Source organism: Argopecten irradians, chromosome 3 (assembly GCF_041381155.1).
Source record: "Argopecten irradians isolate NY chromosome 3, Ai_NY, whole genome shotgun sequence".
NCBI classification, from domain to species: Eukaryota; Metazoa; Mollusca; class Bivalvia; order Pectinida; family Pectinidae; genus Argopecten; species Argopecten irradians.
The window spans coordinates 26,424,054-26,442,324 of NC_091136.1; the positions used below are offsets into that span (position 1 = coordinate 26,424,054).

At 38.6% G+C, this 18,271-nt stretch overlaps 1 protein-coding gene across 7 annotated transcripts in view; it reads left to right on the forward strand.

Annotated features, from left to right (window-relative positions):
* Positions 1-2,431: 2,431 nt before the first annotated feature.
* The window catches only part of LOC138318013 (1-phosphatidylinositol 4,5-bisphosphate phosphodiesterase beta-1-like), a 103,812-nt gene continuing 87,972 nt past the window's right edge, over positions 2,432-18,271 (forward strand). For all 7 annotated transcript variants that reach the window (XM_069260032.1, XM_069260029.1, XM_069260036.1 and 4 more), the window contains exon 1: positions 2,432-2,806. In XM_069260032.1, the coding sequence (XP_069116133.1) occupies positions 2,708-2,806 (99 nt within the window). In that variant the 5' untranslated portion in view covers positions 2,432-2,707. The remainder of the gene's footprint in view (positions 2,807-18,271) is intronic.

Below are 18,271 nucleotides of genomic sequence, written 5' to 3' on the forward strand. Positions count from 1 at the left end.
GCACCGAAAAGAGGCAGACAGGCAGCAATGTGGCACAAAAATACAGCATCAGCTATTCAGGCACTGGTCAGTCGTCTATAAACGATGATACAAGACTCACAGAAGACAATTGTAAGAACACACAATGAACCAGGCAAACGTAGACACTATGGAGACATGCTAAGGCAAAGAAAGTCGGAAAATACATACGAGACAAACAAAGACAGTAACAGACACTTAAAAAGTGGTACACTAATGAGGCACGAAAACACGACACCAGAAAGATCTGCATACAAATTCACAAAAAGTGACGCAAATTAACCCAGTCCCAAGTCCTCGCATGGGGTCATCAAATATATATGGGTATCAGAATTGAAGTTTGAAAGTGTTTACGATAAGTTTGCATATTCGTCCATCTTGTTATCGCTTTCTAAAACGCTGCAGATGCCTATATGAAACAGGCTTAGGCGTGGCTCTGTCCATGATGTCGTACATTTAATCAAGTATTCATAATGTATGGGCATAGAGTCTGCAACCTGGTGCAAGCTGGTTTTTGCGTTTGATTCGGTAAAACAGCACCAGTCGAGCGTCTTGACACCCTCCTCCTCGGGCGTGACACCTTCGCATCCTGGTAACGTATCACACAAGTCCTCCCTGTCCCGCCTCCATCACACGAGTGTTATGACATTATGCGGTCCAATGCTTTACGGAAAAACTATACAATATCAGTGAAATGTTCCCTTGGAGGCTCCGTCGTAAAGCTTGGAATCATGTTGTCATTATGATCCCCACTATATGCATGTCCCATTTTATAGAGCTTGCACATTCGACTTCCTGGAGCGGTTGGTCGTGTTACTTGCATTATGTTATATATGCCCAAGTCATAGGGAAACGTCTTACATCACTAATCCTCTTAACGTTTCAACTGGTCCTAATCTAGTACGAATGATCTTACCTTGTCTTCTTTGATCCGGCTAACGAGACCATACATATTATAACATGTCTCATCATAAGTCATCGCAGCTAGTCCAACTCCTCCTTGATGGAGTTTCAACATTTTAAAATGTAACCATAATATACACAATATACAAATAGTGCCGTTGGCAAACAAACGAATGATGAATGTATGTAGTGGGGGAAGAGTCAAAGAACGGATACATGTGAGACTCCGGAATCAACACCGATGTAAATCTCTCTGTCTCCATGGCAATGAGGTACTATCCTGAATAACTTGTTTGTGGAACTCAGGAGCGAGTCTTTTCAAAGGCCTTATAGCCAAGACCATGCTAAGAACGTCGAAAAGTCGCACACAAAACTTTTTTTGAAAATTTTTTCATAGGTTCCTGTGTGACTTTCTACTACAGGCATATGAAAATCACCTCTGTAGACCAGTTTTAAACTTTTAGCGGCCTAGATATGAAAAAAAATCAGTAATTATATCTCTACATGCTTTAAAATAGATTATTTTGACCGGTTGTTTTATGTAGACTACTACAACGTCTACAAAAAGACTATATATATGGACACTGACGTACTGGTGGGTCCAAATCATATTCAAACCAATTATAAGAGCCCAGACTCGGTACTTTCTACAGTAAAATAGGTTATTGTAAGTTATAACGATAAAGTTAGTTATTAAAGCTGTTTCAACGGTTATACAAATCAGAAGTTATCATTTGGACAATGACTACGTATGGAGTCAGAGCGTGACAAATAAGAAACGAAAAGCTCTTTAGCAGAAGGTGGTATATGACATTTTATGTAACTGTTTTTTTGTAATTGAAGTGCTCGGCGGTGCAGCACTGACCTTAAAGCTTTAGTTTTTTAATGTCATCTAATTTATTTAATTAAATATTTGAGAAGGTGCATGATGATAAATGTAGTATTAACGATAAGCATAGATCTACTTAAAAATAAAAGCCGTTTCGGAAAGGTAGCTAGTGGACCTTTTATGCAATAAAATAATTTTGATTTGAATTATACATATGTACATGGAAAAAATATACTATTGCATTCTTCCATACAAAGATATGTTACATAATAAGATTAAATGGCAGAAGCAACGTAACATTGTACAACATTGTCTTATTTTGTCCGACTATTTGATAAAAGGAAATAATAAGAAATACGAATTAGATAAATATAGAGATTTAATCTTTTATCAATCTTTTATTAATATTTTCATGAAAACAAACAAATTTGTATTGATTTATTTCGATTAAGATATTTCCCACAAGTGTGTATACATACATCGTCCCACACGTTTGTCGGAGACTTTTCTCTCTATTATTCACATTAGCTATCTAATAGTTCGAAATCGCTTCCAAATGCACAAAATGTCCGATGAAATGTCATTAAATGGCATTAATGACATAAATATTTAGCAAATACTGTTGTATAAGCCGCCGATATGTGCAGCTCGCCATTTTGTCCTGGTCACATGATCAACTACCTTTAATATGGGCGAGTCTACCCCGTCGCCTGCTTCCATGACTCATATGTTGTCGGACTGTTCCCAGTAAACACAAGGCCAGCTAGCTGTCGTGTATGTTTTATATTCTCCCGTGGACACTACGTATAAAGCTATTATTTCAAGGACAGTACCGACTCGTTCGAGTCCAGTGACAGCCTAGTTAGCTCACCTCTGTAACCCGCAGGCAATATGGTATCGTCTCCCAATATACGATGCATTTGGGTATGATAATAATACGACGATCGTAGTGCTAGTATGGCGGGAGCTAAGCCAGGCGTTCACGCCGTACAGTTGAGGCCTATTTGCGTACCTGAGACGCTCATCAAAGGCAACAAATTCATCAAATGGGATGAGGTAAGAATTTCGACCCCCATATCGTTTTATTTCTTATTTGAACCCCCACAGCCTTCCCCGTTGCGTGTGTGACCCCGGTTGTGTTTTGACGGAAGTCCTACAGTACCATGCTTATATATAAACATTTACGGGACCTGTCAGGCTGCTATTCATGTAAAATGCAGAACCTGTTTTATCGTATCCACCGTAAATGATGCATATAGGCACGGCTTAGAGCGGATCGTTTATTTGAGATAAATGCAGTGATTTGACGATCGTCGTTAGCAATTTACACTGTGAAGATGTAGGGGTGACTGTGGAATCGATCGGTGACCTAATGTAGTGTCTATACAGATCTTGTATGTAAACAATCTAGCACATATGTGCTGCTGAATAGGGCCCAATACACACCCAGGCCCCTATCTAGCTGGTCAGTAAACCAGCATGCATGTCCAAATTATTTCTGTAAGTAGATGCAGCTGCTGCATTGACCACTAAGACCCCACATTGTATATATGACAACAGGAGTCAGAAGAAGCTGCTAACATACAAACTATATAGGCTAATAGATGTGTCTCAAATATAGCATGCAAATGTCCATGCTAATGTGTTGAGGAATCCTGGTGATGAAATTTGCTGGTTTATCAATGTTATGTAATATGATTAAGGGTAATTAATATAATCATATCTTGATATGGTCTTGGTATTCTATGAAATAGTTCAATGCTCAGCCTCTTCTGTGCAAAATTATCATGGTCAGTGCTTAATCCCTTGCATTGCATATTTGAGACTAATTAATTATAAGCAATATTTAAGATAAGTTGTCAGACAGATAGATATACATTGTATTAACGTTATACCCATTGGAAGATCTGAATTATGATGATTAAGCCATCTAAAAAATAAAACATGAATTATGATATCATTTTACCTTTTATCATTACATGATGTATTATGTACATGCATACTGGTCATGCATAAGAAAAAATGGCCATTGTATTGTAAAATCCTGAATATGATCATAATTATCATATGTTATCCCACCACAGAGAAAGGGAGAAAACTCCAGCGTTTGTCCATGTTAGTAACCTTATATTATAATTAATTTGGAAATTATCAATAGACGTATATGTATTATAGAGAAGATCATTGCATATATATCAATTGTCCTACTTTGAACTACCATAGTAACAATCCGAAAATAAACACTGATTTCATAGATGTCTTCAATACAGTAATTCATGTAGGTTTTTTAAGGCGAGTCCAGAACACTAATTTTCAAATTTTGATGTTTTGTAGTACAAAGAAATCAGAGGGTTCTCAAAATTTCGTTGAGTCCCAAAGAAAAATCATGAGTCCATGACTAGACGAGTCTTGTAAATCACTGCAATTTGCAGAACTGTCGGCATAGGATATTATAGGAAAATAATTTTGGTTGTAAAAGTCTTCTTATTTATCATATACTCACTGCATATTTGATGATAAACTAAAGTTTGATTGAGCTCAAAATCTCTTCTACTAAAGGTAACAATAAAATACATTTTTTCATCAAAATGAATACGTTTTTGGACCAAGATAATAGAAGTCAATTTCCCCTAAATTTCACTAAACTTTCCCCAATTTTGTAAAAGGGTAGCTTCCCCATGAAACCTAGAATGATGCATTCCAACATATTACAATCATGAATGCAACTAGCCCTTCAGCTAGAGCTCTTGCTTTCTAACTAGTATACAAACCTTTACTTCATCACATAATATACCTAATATATACAATTGATTCACTACTATTGTATTTTTGAAGATGACATTTTTTAATTCGCTGTTCTGCATAGAAACTCATTGATATTAGAATATGAATAATGACTGGGGCATGTGGTAGCTGAATGGTTAATTATAAGGTAAGACATTAAACTATCTATCTGCGAGTAGCGAGTTTGAAACCCACGTAGGAGCAGTTGCTAAGTTCCTACATAGGTCAGTGGTTTTTCTCCTGGTACTCCAGCTTTCCTCCACCCTCTAAACCTGGCATAGCATCATGATGATAGGATATAAAGCAAGCACAAATCCACTTGATGAACATGGCACTTGCAAACAAACAATGAGTCACCAGTAATCAAAATAAAAACTTCCCAAGAATCCTCTGTTCTTAGAAATCACCTAGGATTCATTACTGAAAGTATGCCTCTTAAAATATGGCCATTATGCAATGAACTGCATTCATTCCTGTACACTCAATTAAGATCCCATAGTATTAAAGTTGTCAAAGAAGCGAGATCATTCTGTTCTATCTCAGTTGTCAAATAAGCTGGTTATTTCAAATGGCTTCTTATCATGACATGCGACTTTGCCTTGTAATAGACATTTGACTTCTTTGTTGATTTTCCACATTTTTATGCATATTTGATAAAAGAAACAGTAATCAGCATGAATATGAAGTGCTGTGTTTTAGGCCTGTGACTGGCAGTGTAGTCTAAACCTGGGAGATTCATCTCGCTGATGTATTCTATAAAAACAATGGATATCTATTGATTTCTCTGCATTTTGTGAATTTTCATCTGCATAAGTTGTGTCTTTGACATTTGAAGTAAATCATGAAATGGAGGATGGAAGCGAAAGTGCTTTAGTGGCAATCATCAATATCGTTTTGGGTTTCAATCAATGATTCCTGGCTGCTAATAACAATTTAATTTGTTGTGTACTATGTGATTCTCCATCAGAACTTCCTAGTTGACATACATACAGTGTAATATCTAAGCTCTCATATACCTATATTCTAAATGTCTCTTGTTCTCCTTGTTTTACCAGCTGTCTATCAACTCACTATGGTAGCTCATCGGATGTGACTTTGTATTGCTCGTTGTTCATGATTACTACATGCAATTTAAACATTGAATCTTGCCTTGTCCTTAAATGACCCCGGCTGCATGTTAAAAAGATGTTAACAAAAAAATATAAAAAACCAAATGAACAAACATTGAATGTGTTTGTTTACATTTCTGGATAGAGCTTACCAGTTTCATGTTTGTATTAAGAAATACCCTCACTATGTTTTGAACATTGTATTGCATAGATTTATTGTAGCTACATATATAGAATGCACCCTAGTGCTTGTTTTCACTTCACAATGGTCCCTGTCCCCATCAGGTACAATTTACTGTCGTGTCACCACGTTCCCATCCCTATTTCTCATCTACCTGTCTTGACTACCTGTCCTTGATATCGACCAATGAATACCTTAAAGGAATATGCCAGTATTGTTACCCATTCCCTACCCCAGTATCTACTCCCCTCCCTATTACCAACCTTACCCATCCTCCCATTCCCTACCCCAGTACCTACTCCTCTCCCTATTACCCACCTTACCCATCCTCCCCTTCCCTACCCCAGTACCTACTCCTCTCCCTATTACCCACCTTACCCATCCTCCCCTTCCCTACCCCATCCCCTACCCCTACCTACTCCTCTCCCTATTACCAATTTTACTACACCCTCCCCCCCCCCCTCCTCCCCCCACCCCAGTACCTACTATCTATATTACCAACCTTACCCATCCCTTCCCTTCCCCCACCCCATACAATTTTTCACCCCCTCCCACCCTACTACTATCTATATTACCAACTTTATCCATATCCATCCTTCCCTTCCCCACCCCAGTTTCTACTATCTATATTACCAACCTTACCCAGGCACTCTCTTTCCTCCCCACCGCCCTAATGGGTGTTGAGGAGTAATAAATACCAGTGCATTAGAACTGGCTACCACCCTGTGAGAGACCCTCTAATGGTGCATGTGGCATGTACCTGCTACACCAACTGTTTACACCAAAGTACATACTTACTGTATCTCGCTTGTATATTCTATTGATTTGCATTGGCAGGCAATAAATTAGGACCATCTTTTGTTAAATCCGAGGAGACATTCTTTATAACATGAAATATTTCTGGGTTCTTCCTTTCATGGTTTAGAACTTCCAAAATTATTTTGTGGGTAGAAATATTCATGGCTCATCTTTTAGCATTGATTCTACAAATGTATTATAACAAATTTCAATGTTTTTATATTCATATACATACAGTAACCACAAAAATAATGGAAGTTTCTACTTCACAAAAATGTCATTTTGTGCATTATGTGATACTTTTTCTGCTTAATTGTTCTATGTAAGTTGTACACCAATATAACAAAGACCTTTGATTAATGAATTTGTTTAATTCTAAAAACATGTGTCAAAAAATACTGCTAACTGTTACTGTCAAATGGTAATCTGATAACCTATGTACTGTAAACTACTTCATATTACACAATACATAAGTTTAGGGTCAAGGGTTCTTATATCATAATTACTGGCAATTATACAATTACTTGCCATTAGAATCCACTGTTGAGCTCTCCCAAAATTATGACAAAATTTGTATTGCGCAAAAATAAAGTATTTTACAGTAGTAATAAATGCATGGGTTGGTGTGAACGGACCCTATAATTTGTACTGATTTGATGTGGTAAGCAGTGCTCCAACATCAGTCAAGTTTGAAATTGATATCTAATTCCTTACTCCATATCAATTAGAACACATGACATGGTCCTGCTATCTTGTAAAACAGAAAAATCAGGCTGAAAAATGGATCCATTTCATATTCATGTTCTACCGTTTTACAGTTTGATAAACATGGCATGTAAACATGTCCTGTTTATTTTGCTATAGACTTTACCTTCAAGACTTCATCTCACAGATAATTGCCATTGGGACAGTCCGGGTCATTTAAGGTTTTGTAGCTATGGACTAGACCTCACTAACCAATGCATAGCCTACATGTATCACATCAATAAGATTAACATATCCAGTCATGTACCTACAATAGCACTGACCGGTCCATTGCTCAGCTTCCTGATCACTGTACAAAATGGCCAGTTCTTAAGGATGGGACACAAATACCACAGCAATGACCGGTCCATTGCTCGGCTTCCTTATCACCATAAGCTGCCTTGGGTACGTATATACATGGAGGATGTTTTGAACAATGATCATGATCAGCGTTGAAGGAAATACCTTTACCAGAGGTTGAACAATCTTCCACAGATATATCACTCCCCTCCCACTTTTAATGAGAAGGTCCGCCTGTTTTACAGTGAAATGCGTTCAAGCGTCCGGAATTGCCTTTTGGATCGTTCAAACCACAAATCACGTGAATAGTTTCAACCAGTCGTATGCGCGTTTATCGGCTCGGGAATAGCGTCAGTCAAACTGTGGGCGGAGTTTAGTAACAGCAATAGTCTAACTGCGGGCGGAGTTTACCTGTTATAGCTGTTACAACAACGTATTAAATTTCAATCATTAATACCGCAACAATTTGGCATGCAAAATAGTTAAATAATAACAGAATTACATGTATGTATATAGTCATGACTTACATGTACATAGCCATAGTCACAGGTTAAAGTGAGTTGAAATTTGGTCTTTGGTACCTTAACTTAATAATACTATTTTATTTGAAATCACACGAGCTAGAAAGTCGTTACTTTATACATGTACATGTATATTTCAAACGTCAAATTATGCTTTCTTGAACTACAATAGAGTGTTTTTAGACACAACTTTATCATAGGTTTGAATAGAAATCTACATATTTATAAGCATATTTTAAAACATTACAATTCATACAACAAACAATTAGACGTGGGATGTCTTCTTCCGGATGAAACATCCACATTAGGCCAAAAATGTCTGTTTAGGGTTACCCGACAGCCCCTAATTTTTTACCCCCGACCCTGATTTTTTTCTGTACCGAAAAGGATACTCCTATTAACACCGGTTTTACTCTAGGCCAATCTAATCTGTTAATACCTTCTTCCTTAGTCAAATATCCAATTATAAGTTGTTAAATAAAGAGTCAAGAGTAAAAGACACTGATGTTTAAAGGGACATGAACCTAAATAAACCATGTAAATTTGAGTAAAATACATATTAAGACGTGTCAGATACCTCACTAAGTAATATCAGTTATTGTGCAAATGTATCAAATAAAATAATTATAATGGAAATTCCATCTTTCTGTATTTTGAACCGGCCCTGTTGAATTTTGTATATGGCACAACCGGACAACTATTTAGTAAATGAACAAAACGCGCCACAACTAGCTGGAACCAGCTAACTACGGTGTCTAAGAAGAGGTAACAGGTAACAGGTAACGATTGTATAGTAGTATTGAACTTTGGGGACCTCCCACAATGCACTGCATATGTAAACAAAATGGTGGGTCAAAAACGTGGGTGAAGTGAACACAAACGAATTACGATAGAAAACAGTGTACGTCAAGAGTCAGTAACGTGCGCGATTGGGAAAGTAGGTAAATATAAATGGATCACTGAAATGCAAGAGACGGGAGCAACTCCCTACTTTATACTTGCGTGATGTACATATGTGCAATAAGTCAGGAACCTCCCTTCGCGGTGCCCTATCGAATGAAAAGTCTCGTTTGACTTTTGACTTATCATTCTTTCACTAAATACAAATTGTTTTATAACAAATATGGCTTAAACTTCATTTGTCAACCATCGTAAATTAGAAAATAATCTTAAAATATGGAAAACTAATATTCCTTGTCATGTCAGCAAGTTTGTTGTTCATTATAACCTCGCTTTCGGCCAGCTTTCGTTTTGTGTTCCAAAAATAGAATATGACGGTCTATTTTTATCATTTTTGAGGTAGGTATTCCCCACGTTTTCCTGTCGTTTTAGATAACCAATCATTGTAATAAAATATTCAATAAACATCTGAAAACCATATCTAAGCATACAGAACAAATTATTTAAGGTTCATGTCCCTTTAATCATTTTATTGATAAATAGGAGCCATATATCTGTTTAGTAAACAGCTCGCTATTGCATCTGAACTTGAAAATATATATCTATATATATATATATAAAAATAAAAATAAATCGCTACCTACCAACCCTATTTTTTTGCCAATGTAACCCTAAACAAACATGTTTTTTGAGCTTATATATACAGCTACAACCGTGTATTTTCCAGGGAACGTTTTACGAAGCTATCAAGATATAGTGTTGTTGTCTTTCGATGGTTATATGGTACTATTGAGTTAAAAAACATGTTTGAAACCTTTTATCTCCAAGTGTATGCTAACAAAAAAAAACATGTTTGAAACCTTTTATCTCCAAGTGTATGCTAACAAATCTTTGGAACAAATGTGTGACCAAGTCAAATCAGTAGATTTCTTTGAAGTCAACATTCTTTGCCCTACACCACATGGAGTCTAACCAATCGAGGTAATTTCCCAGAGATTTCATTGGCTGTCGTAACAGAATGTTACAACATTTGAGGGAGGAGTCTAATCCAGATGCTTGAACACAGTTCACTGTACCCCAAAAAGATGTGAATGATGTGATTGGAAATTTGAAGTCATTGCAAACATTTTAATTTCCAGTACCATAAGTGAAAAGTACTCTATGGAAATTTTAGCTATGGTTCTGTTTCTTGGCTATTGAAATGTGCAATGTGCCTTTCACTTAATGGGATTTTGTTACAATTGAACAACTACAGTATTTTGAAGTCTCTACTTTGATATAAATTTTAGGATTATGAATGAGTTGTGGGAAATCCTGGATTATGTATACCAAAATGTACATCTATACATGTTGCTCATTGTCAATTTTGTTGGTGAATGGGGAACATCACTGTCTGTATCACAAACAACAGGTCCATTAGAGACATAATGGTACAGTACCCTACACCAACTACCACAACATGTATAACTACAGGGTCAGACTCTAGTCTACCATACAAACAACAGGTCCATTAGAGACATAGTGGTACAGTACCCTACACCAACTAACACAACATGTATAACTACAGGGTCAGACTGTAGTCTACCATACAAACAACAGGTCCATTAGAGACATAGTGGTACAGTACCCTACACCAACTAACACAACATGTATAACTACAGGGTCAGACTCTAGTCTACCATACAAACAACAGGTCCATTAGAGACATAGTGGTACAGTACCCTACACCAACTAACACAACATGTATAACTACAGGGTCAGACTGTAGTCTACCATACAAACAACAGGTCCATTAGAGACATAGTGGTACAGTACCCTACACCAACTAACACAACATGTATAACTACAGGGTCAGACTGTAGTCTACCATACAAACAACAGGTCCATTAGAGACATAATGGTACAGTACCCTACACCAACTAACACAACATGTATAACTACAGGGTCAGACTGTAGTCTACCATACAAACAACAAGTCCATTAGAGACATAATGGTACAGTACCCTACACCAACTAACACAACATGTATAACTACAGGGTCAGACTCTAGTCTACCATACAAACAACAGGTCCATTAGAGACATAGTGGTACAGTACCCTACACCAACTAACACAACATGTATAACTACAGGGTCAGACTCTAGTCTACCATACAAACAACAGGTCCATTAGAGACATAGTGGTACAGTACCCTACACCAACTAACACAACATGTATAACTACAGGGTCAGACTGTAGTCTACCATACAAACAACAGGTTAGTGTCCATTAGAGACATAATGGTACAGTACCCTACACCAACTACCACAACATGTATAACTACAGGGTCAGACTGTAGTCTACCATACAAACAACAGGTCCATTAGAGACATAGTGGTACAGTACCCTACACCAACTACCACAACATGTATAACTACAGGGTCAGACTGTAGTCTACCATACAAACAACAGGTTAGTGTCCATTAGAGACATAATGGTACAGTACCCTACACCAACTACCACAACATGTATAACTACAGGGTCAGACTGTAGTCTACCATACAAACAACAGGTCCATTAGAGACATAGTGGTACAGTACCCTACACCAACTACCACAACATGTATAACTACAGGGTCAGACTGTAGTCTACCATACAAACAACAGGTCCATTAGAGACATAGTGGTACAGTACCCTACACCAACTAACACAACATGTATAACTACAGGGTCAGACTGTAGTCTACCATACAAACAACAGGTTAGGTCCATTAGAGACATAATGGTACAGTACCCTACACCAACTACCACAACATGTATAACTACAGGGTCAGACTGTAGTCTACCATACAAACAACAGGTCCATTAGAGACATAATGGTACAGTACCCTACACCAACTACCACAACATGTATAACTACAGGGTCAGACTGTAGTCTACCATACAAACAACAGGTCCATTAGAGACATAGTGGTACAGTACCCTACACCAACTACCACAACATGTATAACTACAGGGTCAGACTGTAGTCTACCATACAAACAACAGGTCCATTAGAGACATAGTGGTACAGTACCCTACACCAACTAACACAACATGTATAACTACAGGGTCAGACTGTAGTCTACCATACAAACAACAGGTCCATTAGAGACATAATGGTACAGTACCCTACACCAACTACCACAACATGTATAACTACAGGGTCAGACTGTAGTCTACCATACAAACAACAGGTCCATTAGAGACATAATGGTACAGTACCCTACACCAACTAACACAACATGTATAACTACAGGGTCAGACTGTAGTCTACCATACAAACAACAGGTCCATTAGAGACATAATGGTACAGTACCCTACACCAACTAACACAACATGTATAACTACAGGGTCAGACTGTAGTCTACCATACAAACAACAGGTCCATTAGAGACATAGTGGTACAGTACCCTACACCAACTACCACAACATGTATAACTACAGGGTCAGACTGTAGTCTACCATACAAACAACAGGTCCATTAGAGACATAATGGTACAGTACCCTACACCAACTACCACAACATGTATAACTACAGGGTCAGACTGTAGTCTACCATACAAACAACAGGTCCATTAGAGACATAATGGTACAGTACCCTACACCAACTAACACAACATGTATAACTACAGGGTCAGACTGTAGTCTACCATACAAACAACAGGTCCATTAGAGACATAGTGGTACAGTACCCTACACCAACTACCACAACATGTATAACTACAGGGTCAGACTGTAGTCTACCATACAAACAACAGGATAGTGTCCATTAGAGACATAATGGTACAGTACCCTACACCAACTACCACAACATGTAAAACAACAGGGTCAGACTCTAGTCTACCATACAAACAACAGGTCCATTAGAGACATAGTGGTACAGTACCCTACACCAACTACCACAACATGTATAACTACAGGGTCAGACTGTAGTCTACCATACAAACAACAGGATAGTGTCCATTAGAGACATAATGGTACAGTACCCTACACCAACTACCACAACATGTATAACTACAGGGTCAGACTGTAGTCTACCATACAAACAACAGGTCCATTAGAGACATAATGGTACAGTACCCTACACCAACTACCACAACATGTATAACTACAGGGTCAGACTGTAGTCTACCATACAAACAAACAGGTCCATTAGAGACATAATGGTACAGTACCCTACACCAACTAGCACAACATGTATAACTACAGGGTCAGACTGTAGTCTACCAGACAAACAACAGGTCCATTAGAGACATAATGGTACAGTACCCTACACCAACTACCACAACATGTATAACTACAGGGTCAGACTGTAGTCTACCATACAAACAACAGGTCCATTAGAGACATAATGGTACAGTACCCTACACCAACTACCACAACATGTATAACTACAGGGTCAGACTGTAGTCTACCATACAAACAACAGAGTGTCCATTAGAGACATAATGGTACAGTACCCTACACCAACTAACCACAACATGTATAACTACAGGGTCAGACTGTAGTCTACCATACAAACAACAGGTCCATTAGAGACATAATGGTACAGTACCCTACACCAACTAGCACAACATGTATAACTACAGGGTCAGACTGTAGTCTACCATACAAACAACAGGTCCATTAGAGACATAATGGTACAGTACCCTACACCAACTACCACAACATGTATAACTACAGGGTCAGACTGTAGTCTACCATACAAACAACAGGTCCATTAGAGACATAGTGGTACAGTACCCTACACCAACTACCACAACATGTATAACTACAGGGTCAGACTGTAGTCTACCATACAAACAACAGGATAGTGTCCATTAGAGACATAATGGTACAGTACCCTACACCAACTACCACAACATGTATAACTACAGGGTCAGACTGTAGTCTACCATACAAACAACAGGTTAGTGTCCATTAGAGACATAATGGTACAGTACCCTACACCAACTACCACAACATGTATAACTACAGGGTCAGACTGTAGTCTACCATACAAACAACAGGTCCATTAGAGACATAGTGGTACAGTACCCTACACCAACTAACACAACATGTATAACTACAGGGTCAGACTGTAGTCTACCATACAAACAACAGGTTAGTGTTCTTTAGAGACATAATGGTACAGTACCCTACACCAACTACCACAACATGTAAAACAACAGGGTCAGACTCTAGTCTACCATACAAACAACAACAGGTCCATTAGAGACATAATGGTACAGTACCCTACACCAACTACCACAACATGTATAACTACAGGGTCAGACTGTAGTCTACCATACAAACAACAGGTCCATTAGAGACATAGTGGTACAGTACCCTACACCAACTACCACAACATGTATAACTACAGGGTCAGACTGTAGTCTACCATACAAACAACAGTAGGTCCATTAGAGACATAATGGTACAGTACCCTACACCAACTACCACAACATGTATAACTACAGGGTCAGACTGTAGTCTACCATACAAACAGTAGTGTCCATTAGAGACATACTGGTACAGTACCCTACACCAACTAACACAACATGTATAACTACAGGGTCAGACTGTAGTCTACCATACAAACAACAGGTCCATTAGAGACATAGTGGTACAGTACCCTACACCAACTACCACAACATGTAAAACAACAGGGTCAGACTCTAGTCTACTGTCTGTATCACAAACAACAGGTCCATTAGAGACATAGTGGTACAGTACCCTACACCAACTAACACAACATGTATAACTACAGGGTCAGACTGTAGTCTACCATACAAACAACAGGTCCATTAGAGACATAATGGTACAGTACCCTACACCAACTACCACAACATGTATAACTACAGGGTCAGACTGTAGTCTACCATACAAACAACAGGTCCATTAGAGACATAATGGTACAGTACCCTACACCAACTAACACAACATGTATAACTACAGGGTCAGACTGTAGTCTACCATACAAACAACAGGTCCATTAGAGACATAGTGGTACAGTACCCTACACCAACTAACACAACATGTATAACTACAGGGTCAGACTGTAGTCTACCATACAAACAACAGGTCTCCATTAGAGACATAATGGTACAGTACCCTACACCAACTACCACAACATGTATAACTACAGGGTCAGACTGTAGTCTACCATACAAACAACAGGTCCATTAGAGACATAATGGTACAGTACCCTACACCAACTACACACAACATGTATAACTACAGGGTCAGACTGTAGTCTACCATACAAACAACAGGTCCATTAGAGACATAATGGTACAGTACCCTACACCAACTACCACAACATGTATAACTACAGGGTCAGACTGTAGTCTACCATACAAACAACAGGTCCATTAGAGACATAATGGTACAGTACCCTACACCAACTAACACAACATGTATAACTACAGGGTCAGACTGTAGTCTACCATACAAACAACAGGTCCATTAGAGACATAATGGTACAGTACCCTACACCAACTACCACAACATGTATAACTACAGGGTCAGACTGTAGTCTACCATACAAAACAACAGGTCCATTAGAGACATAATGGTACAGTACCCTACACCAACTAACACAACATGTATATAACTACAGGGTCAGACTGTAGTCTACCATACAAACAACAGGTCCATTAGAGACATAATGGTACAGTACCCTACACCAACTAACACAACATGTATAACTACAGGGTCAGACTGTAGTCTACCATACAAACAACAGGTCTATTAGAGACATAATGGTACAGTACCCTACACCAACTAACCACAACATGTATAACTACAGGGTCAGACTAGTCTACCATACAAACAACAGGTCCATTAGAGACATAATGGTACAGTACCCTACACCAACTAACACAACATGTATAACTACAGGGTCAGACTGTAGTCTACCATACAAACAACAGGTCCATTAGAGACATAATGGTACAGTACCCTACACCAACTAACACAACATGTATAACTACAGGGTCAGACTGTAGTCTACCATACAAACAACAGGTCCATTAGAGACATAATGGTACAGTACCCTACACCAACTACCACAACATGTATAACTACAGGGTCAGACTGTAGTCTACCATACAAACAACAGGTCCATTAGAGACATAATGGTACAGTACCCTACACCAACTACCACAACATGTATAACTACAGGGTCAGACTGTAGTCTACCATACAAACAACAGGTCCATTAGAGACATAATGGTACAGTACCCTACACCAACTACCACAACATGTATAACTACAGGGTCAGACTGTAGTCTACCATACAAACAACAGGTCCATTAGAGACATAATGGTACAGTACCCTACACCAACTAACACAACATGTATAACTACAGGGTCAGACTCTAGTCTACCATACAAACAACAGGTCCATTAGAGACATAATGGTACAGTACCCTACACCAACTAACACAACATGTATAACTACAGGGTCAGACTGTAGTCTACCATACAAACAACAGGTCCATTAGAGACATAATGGTACAGTACCCTACACCAACTAACACAACATGTATAACTACAGGGTCAGACTGTAGTCTACCATACAAACAACAGGTCTATTAGAGACATAATGGTACAGTACCCTACACCAACTAACACAACATGTATAACTACAGGGTCAGACTGTAGTCTACCATACAAACAACAGGTCCATTAGAGACATAATGGTACAGTACCCTACACCAACTAACACAACATGTATAACTACAGGGTCAGACTGTAGTCTACCATACAAACAACAGGTCTATTAGAGACATAATGGTACAGTACCCTACACCAACTAACACAACATGTATAACTACAGGGTCAGACTGTAGTCTACCATACAAACAACAGGTCCATTAGAGACATAATGGTACAGTACCCTACACCAACTACCACAACATGTATAACTACAGGGTCAGACTGTAGTCTACCATACAAACAACAGGTCCATTAGAGACATAATGGTACAGTACCCTACACCAACTAACACAACATGTATAACTACAGGGTCAGACTGTAGTCTACCATACAAACAACAGGTCCATTAGAGACATAATGGTACAGTACCCTACACCAACTACCACAACATGTATAACTACAGGGTCAGACTGTAGTCTACCATACAAACAACAGGTCCATTAGAGACATAGTGGTACAGTACCCTACACCAACTACCACAACATGTATAACTACAGGGTCAGACTGTAGTCTACCATACAAACAACAGGTCCATTAGAGACATAATGGTACAGTACCCTACACCAACTACCACAACATGTATAACTACAGGGTCAGACTGTAGTCTACCATACAAACAACAGGTCCATTAGAGACATAATGGTACAGTACCCTACACCAACTAACACAACATGTATAACTACAGGGTCAGACTGTAGTCTACCATACAAACAACAGGTCCATTAGAGACATAATGGTACAGTACCCTACACCAACTACCACAACATGTATAACTACAGGGTCAGACTGTAGTCTACCATACAAACAACAGGTCCATTAGAGACATAATGGTACAGTACCCTACACCAACTACCACAACATGTATAACTACAGGGTCAGACTGTAGTCTACCATACAAACAACAGGTCCATTAGAGACATAATGGTACAGTACCCTACACCAACTACCACAACATGTATAACTACAGGGTCAGACTGTAGTCTACCATACAAACAACAGGTCCATTAGAGACATAGTGGTACAGTACCCTACACCAACTACCACAACATGTATAACTACAGGGTCAGACTCTAGTCTACTGTCTGTATCACAAACAACAGGTCCATTAGAGACATAGTGGTACAGTACCCTACACCAACTACCACAACATGTATAACTACAGGGTCAGACTGTAGTCTACCATACAAACAACAGGTTAGTGTCCATTAGAGACATAATGGTACAGTACCCTACACCAACTACCACAACATGTATAACTACAGGGTCAGACTGTAGTCTACCATACAAACAACAGGTCCATTAGAGACATAGTGGTACAGTACCCTACACCAACTAACACAACATGTATAACTACAGGGTCAGACTGTAGTCTACCATACAAACAACAGGTCCATTAGAGACATAATGGTACAGTACCCTACACCAACTACCACAACATGTATAACTACAGGGTCAGACTGTAG